Consider the following 16,341-nt stretch of genomic DNA (forward strand, 5'->3'; position numbering starts at 1 on the left):
CTCCTTTCATTGTTTAAGGTCGAATTAAAGAATGTCACTTGTCATATTTTTTTCGGTTGTATAACCATTGAGATATGTGATCCTTTCATAGTTAGACTCGCCACAAAGTAAACTGTGACTTCTGGTCATTTGATCATACATCTGACAAAATCTCTTAGCTGGAAGCCTGAGAGTGTATTCATCTTTGTAGAGCAAGGCTGGATGCGTTCTGTAATCCATGGCAGTTCAAAACTCCACCCAAAGCAGAATGTGGTGCATTTGAACATCAATTTCCAATTTACCATTTCCTACTCGATAAATTAAAATTGAAATTTTGGAAATATCTATTCAGATGTACTCCGGAATATTGCTGTCACAATTTTAGCAATCACTCAGACCCTTCTCCGAAGAATACTATCTCCTCGGAGCCTGAATTCATACATGATACAAATTGGGGTTCTACATACTCTGGGTTTAACAACTTCTGCCAGTAAAATAAAATGGTTTCTAAGGAGTACCTTGGAAACAGAATAATCCTTCACACAGCCTCGTTTTGGCAATCCCACTCACCATAATGCACAAATCTCCTTCTACCAATGTTCTTTCCACTTTACGAACAGAGAAATCAAAGGTAGACCATCCTACACAAATCCCGACTAATTAGGTATCTACATATATTCTTTCATCAGTTTGATAGCTAATCATATATATCCTACGATCAGAGGGCAAACCCTTTCGTCACACGAGAGAAATACTAAACCAAGTTTCTTCGTGGTCTTATTCAGATCAAAGCCACTGCAACAGATAAGAGTTTAGTTTAAAGGCTTTGTAGCAAATGACTGACATGCAGTTTCTTCTACTGAAAGATAAAGCAAAATAACAATAAATTCCAAGCCTACATTTCTATATAGACCATAATTTAAAAAATCAAGAAACATCTTGCATATCCAAAGGATGATGACACCAAAAAACTCGAGTTGCCTGTTGAGTTCTGACAGGAATATAGTAGAGCAAGGAGAAACTTAATAACGAGAAAGAAATCAACACCAAATGGAGCTCCATTTGGTCTATTTTGCCTGAGGGTGTGAAGCAATGAAATCAACAGCAAGACCGATGGAGTTGATCTTGTCTGCTTCAGTATCGGGGATCTCAAACCCAAACTCTTCCTCCAAAGCCATCACAATCTCTACAGTGTCGAGGCTGTCAAGTCCAAGGTCATTCTGGAAATGGGCACTTGGTATGACCTGCAAGAAAACCATATATAATACACTCGTTAGTTATTTGTCAAATATCGACATCTGATGAATAACAAAGCATCAAACATTGTTCATAAGGTTGGCAATAGCATGAACTCAGTTTGAAAAACGATTATCTTTGTTCCCCCTACAAATTATGAAAAAAAACACACACAAATTATTTAGTGTCTTCCTGCAGTTATTGCATACAACATTTGACCATGTCATGACTGGACAAAGAGTCTGACGGTAAAATTTAAAACTATGTTACATGGACCCACCATATTTTAAAAATAATCCGTGTCAGATACGTATTCATGTGTGACACATATTGTATGTGATATACCTCACCTTTTGATATTTTGCCATGTTAGACACTTGGTTCGTATCTGTGTCGGAAACGGACACACGTATCTGTGTCAATCCAACTTAGATTTCAAGATAAGGAACTGGTGTATGTATCAGCCACATTTTTCATTATCTTAAGGCTCAGTTCTAATATGCAAGAGTAGCAGGAAGACAATGCAACCTCAATATCCTTGACTTACTTATTTATCAAGAAAATAAAAGTATATCATTGATCAACTCCTTGAAAACTTCTATTTCTTCACCACTTACTACTGCGCAAATATGCACAAAATCATATATCAACTAAAGACAAAGGAAATGTATAAAGAAGTAAAAAGGTCTCTCTCTCTCGATCTCAGCTGCACTGGTGGCTATACATATCAACTTCTCCAAACCGACAGTTCTTAATATGTATCAGAATTCAACGACATGTACAATTTCTCTTGGCTACCAGACAACAATATAATCTTGTGAAAGCATCAGTAGCAAACACTAGTGAAGAAGCAAAATGTAGGAGCTAAAAACCTTTCAGAATTATCTATTTAACTAAACTTTGATGGCCGAGGCATTACATGATTATCAGTCCTCCCCGTCCTCCATGACTCCATATCTTCAAAGTCTCGGCGATTCCTCTTCCAGTACATCTTCACATCTCCTTTTCTCTCTAGTATTGAACATAGATCTAATTTTATCCCCATTCTCAGTCGTCTTACCCTCCAAAACGTTCCCAAATTCAAAAAATTTGATCTATCTGGTTATCGTGATAACTCACTGGCAGAAATTCATAGCATGAAACACACCATTTGATCACGAATCATGAGTTATTTGGTGGCAAGGCCTCCATGACAACATAATGCAAAACACTAATCTAACACAGCAGAATGAATCTAGTTGGCATAATTTTTCTATATGGGGTAAAAAATTATGAGGCAAAGACTTATTTGTGCAAAATAATAAAGATTTTTTGTTTCATCAAAGGATAGAAAATGAAACATATAGAAAATGGGTATTGTAAAATTACCAAAAAATGTTATACCTTTGAAGGATCAACTTTCTGAAAGTTCTTAACAACGGTAAGGGAAATGCGTGAAACACGTGGAACGGGTCGTAAGGGTCTTTTTTTTTGCAAAATAGAGACACAAAATGGCGGCTGCTATGAGAAACGCAGTGCTAAAACATTTGAGAGTGAAGACGGTGATTACGTCATCATCAAATACCACCCCACTTTTGTTTTCCAATCTTTTATTCCGTCGAAATTTGTGTGAACAAGTGAAAGGCTCGTTTCTGGATAAAAGTGAAGTTGCTGACCGGGTCAACAGTCTCAATCTAGTTGTATTTTCCATTATTAGAAGAGAAATATCGTGAAACACGAAAGTGAAAGTTTTCGAGTAAACACCTATGCTTAAATGAGCTATTCTGCGCGATAGAGATTCGTGTTAACTAAACTATAGGACAGATCGGGCTTACTCGATCAGGGAAGCGAAGTCATTATCGAATTAAGACAAGTAAGAAGCTTACTTCAGGACAAGAAGTGATGCCATGAAAGAACAAGAAGAGATTCAATCCGATAAGCCAGAAACAGTTCCGATCACTGAATCGGAATCAACTACGCGAGAAGAAAGAGTTCCGAAATCCGATAAGCTAGAAACAGTTCCGATCACTGAATCTGGATTAGAAGCTAAGCCTGAAACTGAATCGGAATTAGAAGCTAAGCCTGAAACAGTCCCTATTACTGCGGAATCCAAGGAAAGAGTTCTGCAACCTCAACCTATTCTATACAAGAATAAGCCTAAGAATCAGAAAAGAAAGAATAAGAATCAAAAGAAGAAAACAAAACCTCCAGATATCAATATACGATAAAGAACAATAGAGAATATGCCTTAAGAGAAGAGAAAAGTAAGACATTCAAGCCAATGCTTTGGCTGGAGGATCTTTATCCTTTTGATTCTTCAAATCACTTTTGCTTTTCAAAAAGAAATCCGGGAGCAAGGGCACCATGGGAAGCAAAGGCTCTGATATCAATAGCAGCTAGCCAGTTAGTTGAACCAATGCCAGTTGACCCTGTCAAAGAAATAGATCCAATTTCGAGCGTGGTCACAGAACCACTACGGGATAGTCCGTGAGACAAGATCGGGATCCAGATTCATATCCCTCAGCCACTAGTGGAAGACCTTTCAAAGGGGTTGGGAGCGGGAGGAAGTAAATTACAGAAAGAGTAGAGACAGATATGGGGACTCTAGCTCCGACCATGTCAACTATGATGGTCTCGCTGCTGCCAGTCCTTCCACCAGTGAATGCTGGCACGCTACTTCCCCTAACCTCTGTGTCTAGGTCCTGCGAAAAAAGACTGCAGTGGATCTAATTCAGTAGAATTAGCCTCGCCCGATCGATCTTAATTAAATGGCACTATGCTTAACACATGTAATTTGAAGTGTGTTTTCGGGACTATGAAACGACTTAACTTACTATACTATAGGAGGTTGCTGCGGAAGATGTAAGAAGTCAAGCTAGAATAGAATGAAAAGAAGTAGAAGGAGTCGACTATAAGGGAAGGGGAGCTACCTATTTAGGTAAGGTGTTGACTTTACGGAAGTAGTCCTTTAACCCGATCCAGATGACCGAGAGGTATTGAATGCACTACTATTCGGCAGGTGCCTTAGACAAGGAAGCAAATCCAAGTCTTTCAAGGCAAGCACTAGCCACTGTAATCGAATCCTCCTAATCCCTAAAATAGGCCTTCTTGTAGGGATTTTGTCACTTTGTCCCGTTTGGTGGGCCCCGCGACAGTCCAGCGTGGACCTCTTGCATTGCTCGGGTATCCGTTCTTTTGCTATGCACCTCATATAGATCCCATCAAGCGATAAACATAGAGGGCATCCTTCCACATGATGAACTTGGTCGCTAGCCGTGCTTAGGCCCATTTAGCTTTCGGCTCTCTCATATTTCCTTCCGTGCTGGAGGTAGTTTAGAAGGGTTCTCACCAATCTTCTTTGCCCTCTTCAGCAGTTATAATGTTAACTGGCTCCGCCTGGGTGATTTCGCGGAGGGCTTGCAAGACTCTTCGTTCCCTGACCGTGATAATCACAATCTTTTCAGACAGGAGAATCAAAGAAGCTGCCAACCATTCCACGTCTGGTCCCCCTATACCTGATTGTCCCTTCGGGGTGCTCATCGGACATATCGGATTATCTGGAAATCCGGTATTCATTCTTATAGCTGCTCACACTGATAATTATCCCTTACTCCGGAGGGGAAGAGAGAAAAGAAGAATAAGCAAGCTAACCCGGGATTAGAGAAAACTGAAGATACAACAAGATTAGAAAATACTAAGAACAAAAAGGACATCAACATAGAAGATACAACCGGGAATCCTAAGCAAGGGCTAGCTAACCCGGGATTACAGAAGAAACAAGAAGATATACCTGTGCCTAAAGATACAACAGATATACCTAATGTGCCTAAACAAACTACGGGACAACCTAAGCAAGCTAACCCGGGATTAGAGAAACCAGTGCCTAAAGATACGAATCAAACTCTATACAAGAATAAGCCTAAGAAGAACAGAAAGAAGAAAAGAAAACCTCCAGATATCAATAACTAGAGTAGTCTTTTCCTTCGATCTATAGAAATAACCTTTATATCCAACGTAAAATCTTACGTTTGAAGACTCTTTAGATAGTTCTTGAAACTGAGATTGAGCTCTTCCTCTTCTCTTTATCGGGGCAGGTTCCGCAAAACCACATCTGATAATCGAGGGCGGGGCAGAAATGCATGAACTGAAATGGTCGGGGCTTGAATAGGTAGGATCGGGAGTAACAGGAGTCCTTCAGCGGGATGCACAGTCGCTAACCAGTGCGAAAAAGTAGAACCATCAGAACTAGCAGCTCAGTAGCAACGACAACCAGTTATGAGTCAAGATAAGGTCTGTTATCCTTAGCAGAGGAATGGACTATCTCCTCTGGTTCCTTTTGTTCCGTCTAGATCGGTCCAACTAAGCAATATTCACCGTTGCCCCCCAGGCGTGGGTCAAGACAGGAGCTCGACATCGGAAGAAGGCCTCCTTCATGTAGTTGACCCTCAAAACCACATCTGTCTTATCCTCCCACTTGATTGCCGTGTAACTGTGCCTCCGCCACTTATGCACACCTGGAGTGGAGTGCGAGCGGAATTTTTCGTCGTCAAGCTTAAAGCCTAGGCCAAATCGGATCTGGTTAGGAATGGGTGCAGGAGGAAAATGGAAGAAAATCATCTACGAGATAGTTCCTGAGTTTTGTTCCCACTGCATGCTTCGAGGCCACGACAATGAAAGTTGCAGACATCTTCTTCAAACCTATGGAAAAAAGAGAAAAACCCTAAAAAGGGTTCAGAAAGCCTTTCACAAAGACCCTTAATAGGGCAAGCACCCAATACCTCGTCGAGTCCAAAGCTCCAGCTCAAGCAGTTCAGTCCAAAAAAGAGATGTCTGCCTCGCTCAAGCTAAAGCTCAGTCTGCTAGCTCAAGTTGCAAGTCAAGTAGTGGAGATCAGTGACAGACAGAAAGGAGAGTTAGACTGATAAGGATAAGCCTGAGGTAGGTGCCGTCGGGAAGTCGCTTCTCCTACCCCTCTGCCCTCTATTCATCCTATAGCTTTCCCTGTGGTCCTTTCCCAAGGGGAATTCCCTGCTCTCCGGTTTTGCAGCGAACGGCCTAACGTCAACGAATGAGCTTGTGGCTCACCGGGACGCTAAACTGGTCTGTCATAAGTGCCCGAAAGGGCCCTTTCTTTTCTGCTTTCCTAGGGAGCATCGCATTCAGGTCGTTCTGTTGGCAACTGCCGTTCAGGCGGGACAATGGACAGTTTATTGTTTCCCTCGTACCCATAAAAATGGGAAGGTTGTCAGCATCGGACCTTCTTGTAGTTCTACTACTAGATGATTCATCACCATTGAATTTAGTAGTGGGTTCCTCAATGGATCACATACTGTGAGGAGGCTAGTGGACTCACTGTTAGCTCAGCGTGGCTGCTGATGCTAGACTGGCTTATGCTCGACCAATCAATGCTTCTTAGGTTGGGCGCATCGAAAAAGACTATCCTTGAAGTTCCGATTGATTAGGATTAGGTTAATTGGATTGCTGGTCCAGCTTTTGAAGCTCGCTCCGTCCACTCCGCACCACACACCAATTAGGTTCGGGGTTCAGTAACCGGAGAAGAGAAAGGAGCCAAATAAAAATAAGACGAATTTGAAGTTTCTTTCTCTGGTCCGTAGTCTGATGGAAGAGATTGCATTACTGCGCGAGCATTGTTGTACCGACTTGAAAGGCCAGCAAAGGATTGGGTGGTAAAAAAGTGGTCTTGAGCAAACTTGCCTCTTCCCCTCCCGCAAAAGGAACTTACTTTTGCATGCTTACTTCTGGATGGGAATGGATTAACAACAGAGAATTGCTGCGACGGCTTGACATTTCTTTTGTTAGGTTTCAGGTCAGGAGTTCGAGTTCAATAATTCAATTAGGACTTCGATGGGACAAGCGAGGGAGCAAGCAACAAGGACCAATGCTCGTGTGTCACCATGGAGTTTATGTATGATAGCCGTAGACCCGGCCGGTACTCGTGAGATGAAACAACCAACTTCTCGTCTCATATAATAGCTTTTGTAGATCGCATTCGACCTTATAAATGTTTCATTGATAAATCAATGTGACGGGCTGAGGTGTTCAACTCTGTCGTATCGATATTCCGTTATAGTAAAGAGTACCTTAGCTCTATGCATTGGCTGGTGTGGGAAATAGTGTTCGATCGGTGGGGTTAGCGGAGAACCTCATACCATCCCCAAGCAGAGGTGGATGCCAGCTAATGAGTAAATGTCTAGTGGTGGGAAAGTCGATTCATACCGTTCAGCGAGGGGTTATAGCTCCTTACGTTGGGTGTGGTGTGATGGCTTACACTAGCAGGGAAGGGCGGCAATGACGGATGTGGATGCAATAAATAAAGTGGTGAGTGGTGCATATCTATCTGTCAGCAGTCAATCTCGGCTAGCATGCTGGTTTCCATCATTCATTGGCATGTTAGGTGGTTGGTCAATCTTTGGCTAGTATTTGCTCATTATCGGTTATCCTCCCAGGTGTGTGGCTGGGTCCAGTTCCTTTCCTTTGCTGTCATTCCATGATATCGTGCCACTAGCTAGCTCTGTGTGGAGCAGACCACCTCTGGTTCTTTACCGGGCGCACCATCCTAATTTACCATAACAGGTTCTTTCTTGAATTTACCACTTATCACTATAAGGCCAAGGACGTCTTCAGGTTGGGTTAACCACCCTGATGGCTTGGAGGCTTGGAAACCTCCTGGTTCTGAGTGCAGGTTAGTTGAATAATTAAGTTTGCCTGTTGCCAGGACTTCCACTCGGCGTTGCCGGCGGTTCTGACTGTGATGGTCAGTATATGTCGGTTATTACCGAACATCGACCCTCGAGCAAGGTTAGCTCGGGGCTAGATGCCTTGTGTTCCAACCAAGTGCCTTCCCAGGGCCGGAGAAGATCCCGGTCCTCTAGGTGAGGTTTGGTGGCCCTTCTGGGGCATCTTTTGAACAACTGTTTGCGGGGATAGGGACCTGTAAGTTGCCGGAGCGGCGCGTGATCGAAATGCTCCCACGACAAAAGGTAAAAATCTTTTGAATAAGCAGTTGTTCGACAGGTGTCTTCGGTTATCGGCCATCAAAGGGCAGAGAATTTTAGAAGATTCTCGAGTGATGAGGGGTTTTTTGAACAAAGTCTCCCTCATCCTCTTTGAAGGTTTAACCAAGGAGCGGTGTATCGCTGTTTACCTGTTCTCAAAACAAGCATGGTTACTTGGGAAGAAATCCAGCCTCTTGTTCCTTGCTATGTATCTGAAACAATGCTCTGCTTGTCTTCAGCGTGCATATGCAGGTGACAAGGCTCTCCTTCCTTACTTCCAGTACCTGTTTCCTTAACAAGATCAGGGTTTCCATCGTATCATCCCTGCGTTTCATCGACAGATGATTCGCGGAAAAGATGACAAAGCTGGCGCTTTAGTACAAATTTACCTATCATTTTTTACGTTGTCTAAAGTGATTGAACTAGCAAAACCGGTTTCGGTCTACATTCCAATCAATCAGCGATCCCATCGATGATCTGGATTGTGCTGCTGAGTTCGTGTACAGTATGAAACATCGTATTGTCACACTCTTCAAAGCTACACACCCTGGATTTCAACGATTCCCCTTAACCAAGGGATGACTTGGAATCCAACCTGGAAGTCTTTACCCACATATCGTAGGATGAATAAAACACTGACTTACTTTCAAGGAAAAGTCGGTGCCCTTCGAGACACCGTAAGGTCTTGTTTTCCTGCACTCTTTTTTGAGTTACAGGCTTACACCTGTCTGTTGGAAATGATCCACAGTGAAGGCTCTCAGGATTCATCCGGGATACTCTGGCCGCCCTACACGCCAGCGATTAAGCCCTAGATCCGGACAATAAGATATTTTCAGGTCATGGTCTCGATTACTTTGAACCAAGTATCGGACCTGATCTGATGTCCGCTTTTCCCTATGTTGATTATGAGCCAGATTGTGGTAGTCTAGGTCAGTCTGTTGAAGGTGGGGCTAAACGGAGAATATTTTCCATAGGCAACTCTCTCAATCAGAGGTTATTACACCCCGTTCATGATTGGTTGATGGCGGTCCTCCGTCGGATACCCATGGATGGTACTTTCAATCAAACAAGACCTCTTGATCGACTTAGAGGTGAATCGGTATGCTATTCCTTCGATTTGAAGTCAGCGACGGACCGATGGCCGTTGGTGTTTCTTTTCCAAGTAATGGTGTACCTGTTCGACCGACAGTTTGCGTCTGCAGTTGTGAACTCTGCACTTGCGTGCAACATTTTTCATGTTCCTGGGTCGAAATTAAAAGCGTTCCCAGGTCAGTTTCACTGCCGCCAACCTTTAGGTTACTATTCTTCTTGGCCCTTGTTTACACTTACTCACCCTTTCTTGGTGTGGTGGAGTGCAGACCAGGTTTACCCAGACGTAACATTTGATCGTTACGCAATTCTGGGCGATGATGTCATTATATGTGACGAACGTGTCGTCAACGTATATGCATAAGCCCTTGCTGAGTTGCAGGTGACTATTAGTTATCAAAAGTCACTTATTTCTCATTCAGGGGCGGTGAGCTTGCGAAGAGATTTCGAGTGAAAATATGGAGAAAGACTTAAGTCCAGTATCCGTGCGCTTCGTTATCCAACTTCTTCCACCCTTTTGGTTTAATCGCCATTAGTCACCGCGTGTGAAGCGTTTTTCAACGCTTTGCCGTATTGGTGGGATGGGGCAGTTAAGCCGTATCCAGCATTCTCACAACACTCACTTTGAGAGAGTGTTTGCTGCATATACACATCCTTTGTCTGGCCATTCCTTTGGAGTGGTGGCTAGGGCGGGAGCCCCTTGGATCCTTATTTTCAAGGCTTATTAGTAAGTTTCCTCCAAAAGGAACTAAAGCCGCGTGACTAAAAAGTCACGCCTGATGAGTTGTTCCCTGGTGGAACATCGTTACTACAAGAGTATACGATGCTCAAGGCGTGGATGAAGCAATGGCTTAAAATGCGTGTTGTGGTACTCAAAGACCGCATTGTCGCCTAGTGTCACCATAGATTAACTCTTTGGGGCGCCGGTGGTTAACCACGACTGGAAGGTGACTAGGACTGACGCAAAGTTAGTTCGATTTGGTCTCCTTTGGAAGTGTTACGACATGGTCGTCTCCTTAGGTTTACACCCAAGAGTGCCAATCTTGGGTCCTGACTCCACAAGTGATTGTGGGTGGCTCTTTTGTGGTCTGGATGGTACACGCTTCTTGGTCCGGTCTGAGGGAATAATCCAACCTCGGGGTGGAGGTCGTGGCGTGGTGGCTTATGCTCCCGCTCTCGACCACAGAACCATCAAGTATCAGACTATAAGGCCAATATGAAGAATATACGCCGGTAACTATTGCTGAAACACAGCATTTGATCACGAATCATGAGTTATTTGGTGGCAAGGCCTCCATGACAACATAATGCAAAACACTAATCTAACACAGCATAATTTTTCTATATGGGGTAAAAAATTATGAGGCAAAGACTTATTTGTGCAAAATAATAAAGATTTTTTGTTTCATCAAAGGATAGAAAATGGGTATTGTAAAATTACCAAAAAAAGTTATACCTTTGAAGGATCAACTTTCTGAAAGTTCTTAACAACGGTAATAACCCGGTCAGCAACTTCACTTTTATCCAGAAACGAGCCTTTCACTTGTTCACACAAATTTCGACGGAATAAAAGATTGGAAAACAAAAGTGGGGTCGTATTTGATGATGACTTCACTCTCAAATGTTTTAGCACTGCGTTTCTCATAGCAGCCGCCATTTTGTGTCTCTATTTTGCAAAAAAAAAAAAATCACTCTTTTCTTCTCTTTTTAGAATAGTCACGTATTTATTTTGAGTAATACTCGTCACACCCCGATTGTATCTCTCCACACCCGGGTGCAAGAAACTCTCTCCACACCCAGTTTTAAGTTGGAAACACACCCCGTTTCGGTTTCTACTCAAAGCTTGGTTTTCTCGTAAAACTCAAATAATTAAAAAAAAATAAAAATTATGCCACTTCTGATGACATACTTAAAAAAACATAAGATTATGCCACTTCTGATGACATATTTTGGTCGACCTCTTGAAACTCTGAAAACATCTTTCTCTATTCAGTGACATTGAGCCGAACAGAAACATTGATGTATATGTCACATACAATTCATACTTCATGCTATTCTCGAAGTTATGTATTTCTGCCCATACTTTGAGTGCCTCATGGCAAGGGACAACCCTAACACATACTTCCATAGCAACTGAAGCTTGGGAGAGAACTATTGCAAAGTTTGGTCAAAACAAAGTATCATTTCTACTAAATGACCCTACTTATATATATTCTACCATTTACAGAGCACTTAAAAAAACTAGTTTTAATAAAATGTCAAAGCCACTTCAAACAACCACGCAAAAACTCATGGCATGCAACTTACAATTTGGCAGTAAACAATAACAATATCAAACAACAACAAAATGTCTAAATTCATAGTCTTGTAATTTCTGACAGCATACATACACAAAATAGATATTAAAGCCAAAAAATCTTGTTAGTATAAGGATAGTTACGAAATATCTAAATCCATAACATTTTTTGGAACCCTTTTATACCACTTCATGATTCTTGGTCCCATTATAGTTGCCCAATCCCAAGCTTCTGTCCATGCAAATGACTCCCATCATGGAGCAAGTGGCGGAATAGGATTATCATCTTCAAGCACAAGTTTCACAAAATGTGTGCCTCATCCAATGTGGCCTATTGCCACTATCTGAACACGAGTTGGATCGGGGAGCAATCCACAAAGGAAAGTATGACGCACATTCTTTCTCTCAATGACGACAATGACACACCGAAAAGTATTAGTAGTGAAAATCTCATTGAAGGAAGTTCAAACCATTCATTGGGGTTCATCGATATGGAACTGCATAATCGTAGATCTGTCTTGATCGCTTCTTTTTGTTCTTCTCTACCCATTATTAAAGTATAATCAGCCTCATGGGAAATCAACTCTGTCAACATAAGAGCCCTCACAGTATTCCATGCATCATCTCCATTAAACCCTAAGCATCGCGGCAATCGTATAAATCCACAATGTCCATTCGGTTCAACATCTTGCCAATCCACAATGAAGTCTCATATCAATGGATTTAAGTCTCATCACCCATCATCCCAATTAGACCCAATTTCAAGTAAATCTACAAACACTTGAATATGAGTTCTTCTTAGTCTTCTTTTGCATGATACCAACTCCTTGGCTTTACTATTCTTGCTTTCTTAACTTATGAGTTCCACACATAGCACTCACTATCCATCCACCTTCGTTTCATAATTCCCCTTTCAACACAAATGGACAACCACATTTCTTTGAATTGGATTGCATATATTCTTTTGTTTTTTTGTTCAATATTTTCGGCTTTACAGATGGTCTAAATTTTTCACTCCTTTCACAACTCAAGAAAACTCTAGGTATGTACCCAAGTCTTGAATTAGCAGACCTTAATATCACAACCACAACTCCAACAGTCATATCAACTGTCGAACACCATTGGATCAACGAGTGATGATCTTTGAAGACCTGCGTAAACCCTTGGTCTTAGATATTATTGACGAAAATTTGTTTTTTGCTAAGTTATTGATAAAATAAATAAATAAATAAATAAAAATACAAGCTTTCAAATTATTACGTCAATTGTTATAAATGATTCGGTCATATCGGGATAGCTAATTTCAACATTGTTGTGGAGTTCATAATCGGAACAATAATTAGATTGCAGTAGTGTTAGAGCTGATTCCATGTTACTTGGAGAACCTTGAAAGTTATCATTTTGATTTTGGCCAGAGAATTTATCTTGAATGTTGCTTCCACCACTTGAGCTCATTCTCAAAGTGAAAATTTGGTGGGAATAACAACAATTTTGTGAGAGACTCAAGACTAACCTAAGAGAACAAGAGAGGGAGGGAGAAATTTTAAGAGAGCATGAGTGGTAGGAGTGTTGGTGGAGTTTTTAAAGAAAGAAGAGCAAAGAGTGAAGAGTTGGATGTCCAATTACAATGGGGTGTGGAGAGAGTTATTTAAGGGTATAATGGTTATATTAACAAAAAATGGGGTATGGAGAGTTATTTAAGAGAAAAAACTTGTCGTGTGTAGAGAGAGTGAGAGACTATCGGGGTGTGACGAGTATTACTCTTTATTTTCTGGTATAATTTCTTGGCGACACGCGCGGTGCGTATTACACGTGTCGAAACTAAATTGAATAGGGTCAGGATTAGTATCCGGTCCAGTGAGCTACCCGGCCATTAACTTGTAATCCGGCGATAGTATTATTAAGAAGGTACAAATTGTTTGGTATATATTATTTAAACTGTAAGAACTAATAATTCAATGATATCGATCACTTTATATTTCCCCTGTTGCCAATTGCAGTTTGTTATTTACAAAGAGAAGCAGTATGAATGGAAAGTACATAAATTGTGGAACCGTGGAGCCATTTTGTTTCCAGTTCTGTAACATAGAAACCTGCTACTCTACCACTCTTTTATATCAACTTTTGGAATAAATATTGAACTATCTGCAAAAGTTTCAACAGTATGCAACCTTTGCATTATGTTTTTGTCCAAAGAATTTGGAAAAGCATCTACTCGCGATCTTCTCAATGTAAAACTGCGTCAAAGACAATAATGAGGTATATATTAGATATTTTGCATTTCCAATATCATTACAAAATAGGTATTGTAAAATTACCAAAAAACACACATGATAAACCCTAATACTGTGAAATATTATACCTTGGATGGATCAACTTTCTGAAAGTTCTTAACAACAGTAATAACCCGATTAGCAACTTTAATTTTATCCAGAAACCCAAAAACCCAAACCTTCGTCAAATTTTTAAAAAAATAAAATAAAATAAAATAAACCAATTGACACCTCTTTCTCATTTTTTTCTCCAATTAAAAAATCTCCTTATATCAAAGAAAGGATTGAACATGTTTTAATTCTACGACCACCTCTCCCAACAAAACCCTAACCATCCAATTTATTTTTCATTTATGTCTCTCAACTCTCCTTCTTACGTTATGCTAGACACAATAGAGAAGCAAGAAACTTTGAAGTTCTTCATCTCCGAAGTCCAAAGGTACATATGAATTTTGAACTCTTCAATTCCTATATGTTTTCCTTTCCTTAACAATTTCTTTTCCACACATTACGTTGTTGTGTTTTTTGTTGATTTTCAAGGATTATCTCTAGATTTCAGAGCTAGATTTTTTTCCCGCTATCCTCTGTGTTGCTTGGTATGTGTGTGTAAAGATTGTGTATGTGTTAGAATCTTAATTGGATTAGATTATGCAATCGTTTTTGACATGGAAAGTATTATGAGCCTATGCTTGAACCATCAGTAATCAGACTAAATTGACTGTAATATAATTGACTCTCAAGTGTTCGAAATTTTCTCCAAAGATAAGGCTGTAATTGGTAGGCAAAGTTGATGTTTTGATTTTTGAAAAGAAATAACAAAATGGATATTTGAGTCCATAACTTCCTGAAGAGTATGAATCTCAAGTTAGAAAGCAAAATGTTAATAATAACAATAAATTGATTTGTTATGATATGGAGATTTATATTGTTGAGCAGGTCAAGAATGATATCAATAAGACGCATGAACCCACTTGGTCTTTGTCTCGTTAGTAACCACTTCACTCCCCCTTTGTGGTTTATGGTATTTTGTTTTAAAAGTGCTATGTTTGGTTCTCTCTTTGGTTTAAATATCTAATTTGATGAGAATACATTGTTTTTTTAAAAAAAAATTGAAATGCACTAATGACGCTGTTAGTAATGCTTAAGAATTAGGAAGTAGGAACAACTTTGTAACTGCAGTTGTTCTTTGTTGATTCCTCTTTTTTAATAGTTAAGGTGCTTTACATTACATTTTATATTAATTGATGTGGTTCCCTTTCAAGTGTCACCCATATAGGCCTGTTTTTGTGAGGTTTAACGCCGACCTTTTTTTTTACAGACACTTTAGAGTACTATTGCACAAATGCTTAGTCCCCTAGCCCACTAAAGGAGAATATTTATTTGATTATGTCAATTTCTTGGTCGGATTCCACTGCGCTTGAACATAAAGAGATTTAACATGATAATTCATAATATAATTTGGGTTCTTAGATATTATTGCATCTCAATTGGGATGAAAGTTGTACTTCTTTTCTCTAATTCTGTAACATGCCTATTCTTATTTAATTGCTCACTCGATGTATCACATTTCTAGCTCCTCCAGTTCAAAAGATTTGATAGGTTGTGTGAGGGACTAATATACACAACCAACGTATATTATACACGTGTCCAGCACAACTCGTCACTATATCAAGACCTACGAGGTTGCTCATACCAGAGACCTCATGAGGTCGCTCATACCATGACCGCAACCGTATGCTTATACCAAGACCAACAAACTGTGTCTTGTAATGGTCAAAGATGGAAAGGCAGAGCGTTACAACAATTATGTAACAACAACCATGCACTTTATTGCATTTGCATTAAAGCTCATTCAAGACCACATTAAGTGGATGGGCTATAAAATCAAGAGGAGACATGATCTAAAAAAGGGAGAATTCTATGCTTCTTCTTCACTCTCCATCTTCCCCTAGGCTCTCGAGAAGAGACAACACCAAATCATTCATCCCAAATCGTGAACTACGCCCGACTTGATTCGGCTCCCCGAGAGCTAGATACATAGGCAGTCGTCCAAATGAAATCAGGTCAAATCCATATCAAACCTCCTTCTTCCCTAATTATTCGATAATTGTAAGGTTTGACCAAATCTTACCTTTACATTGGCGCCGTCTGCGGGTCAAAATTCTTGCAAAAACTACACTTTTCACTTGTTATTCTCAAGCCCACGAAGCATGGTGATGGTTGTTCCGAAGAGATCAATCAAAAAGCTTCCTTACTTATGGAGTTAATAAATACACGAAAGATAAGTTTCTCTCACTATACAAATTTTCTGTTTTGTTTGGCTACAACATAGTACAACAGAAAGTTCAATTATGTTTTGAATTTTCTTGTTTCAATCCAATCAAATATACAATCTCCAGTTTAGTCATGACTCATGAGTCGGTATAATTGCCGCCTATTCAATATTTACCAGTCACATGACTAACAGTTTATG

The 16,341-nt window shown here is 40.4% G+C and overlaps 1 protein-coding gene across 1 annotated transcript; it reads right to left on the reverse strand.

Moving 5' to 3' along the window:
- Window positions 1–731: 731 nt before the first annotated feature.
- On the reverse strand, window positions 732–11,025 carry LOC147479157 (acyl carrier protein 2, mitochondrial-like). Its single transcript, XM_086581391.1, has 2 exons — window positions 10,756–11,025; window positions 732–1,223 (listed from the first exon to the last, which is right to left on the reverse strand). Exons 1-2 carry the CDS (start codon window positions 10,954–10,956, stop codon window positions 1,047–1,049), a joined length of 378 nt encoding a protein of 125 aa, XP_086437517.1. The 5' UTR covers window positions 10,957–11,025; the 3' UTR covers window positions 732–1,046.
- Window positions 11,026–16,341: the final 5,316 nt, after the last annotated feature.

Source organism: Coptis chinensis, chromosome 8 (assembly GCF_015680905.1).
Source record: "Coptis chinensis isolate HL-2020 chromosome 8, ASM1568090v1, whole genome shotgun sequence".
Taxonomy (NCBI): Eukaryota; Viridiplantae; Streptophyta; class Magnoliopsida; order Ranunculales; family Ranunculaceae; genus Coptis; species Coptis chinensis.

Bases quoted from the DNA above. Each gene is read 5' to 3' on its own strand.
- LOC147479157 (XM_086581391.1), bottom strand. From the start codon at position 10,956: ATGGCGGCTGCTATGAGAAACGCAGTGCTAAAACATTTGAGAGTGAAG. The intron at 1,224-10,755 runs GTATAACTTTTT...GTTTTCTTGCAG, and splicing joins AGAAAGTTGATCCTTCAAAG to GTCATACCAAGTGCCCATTT.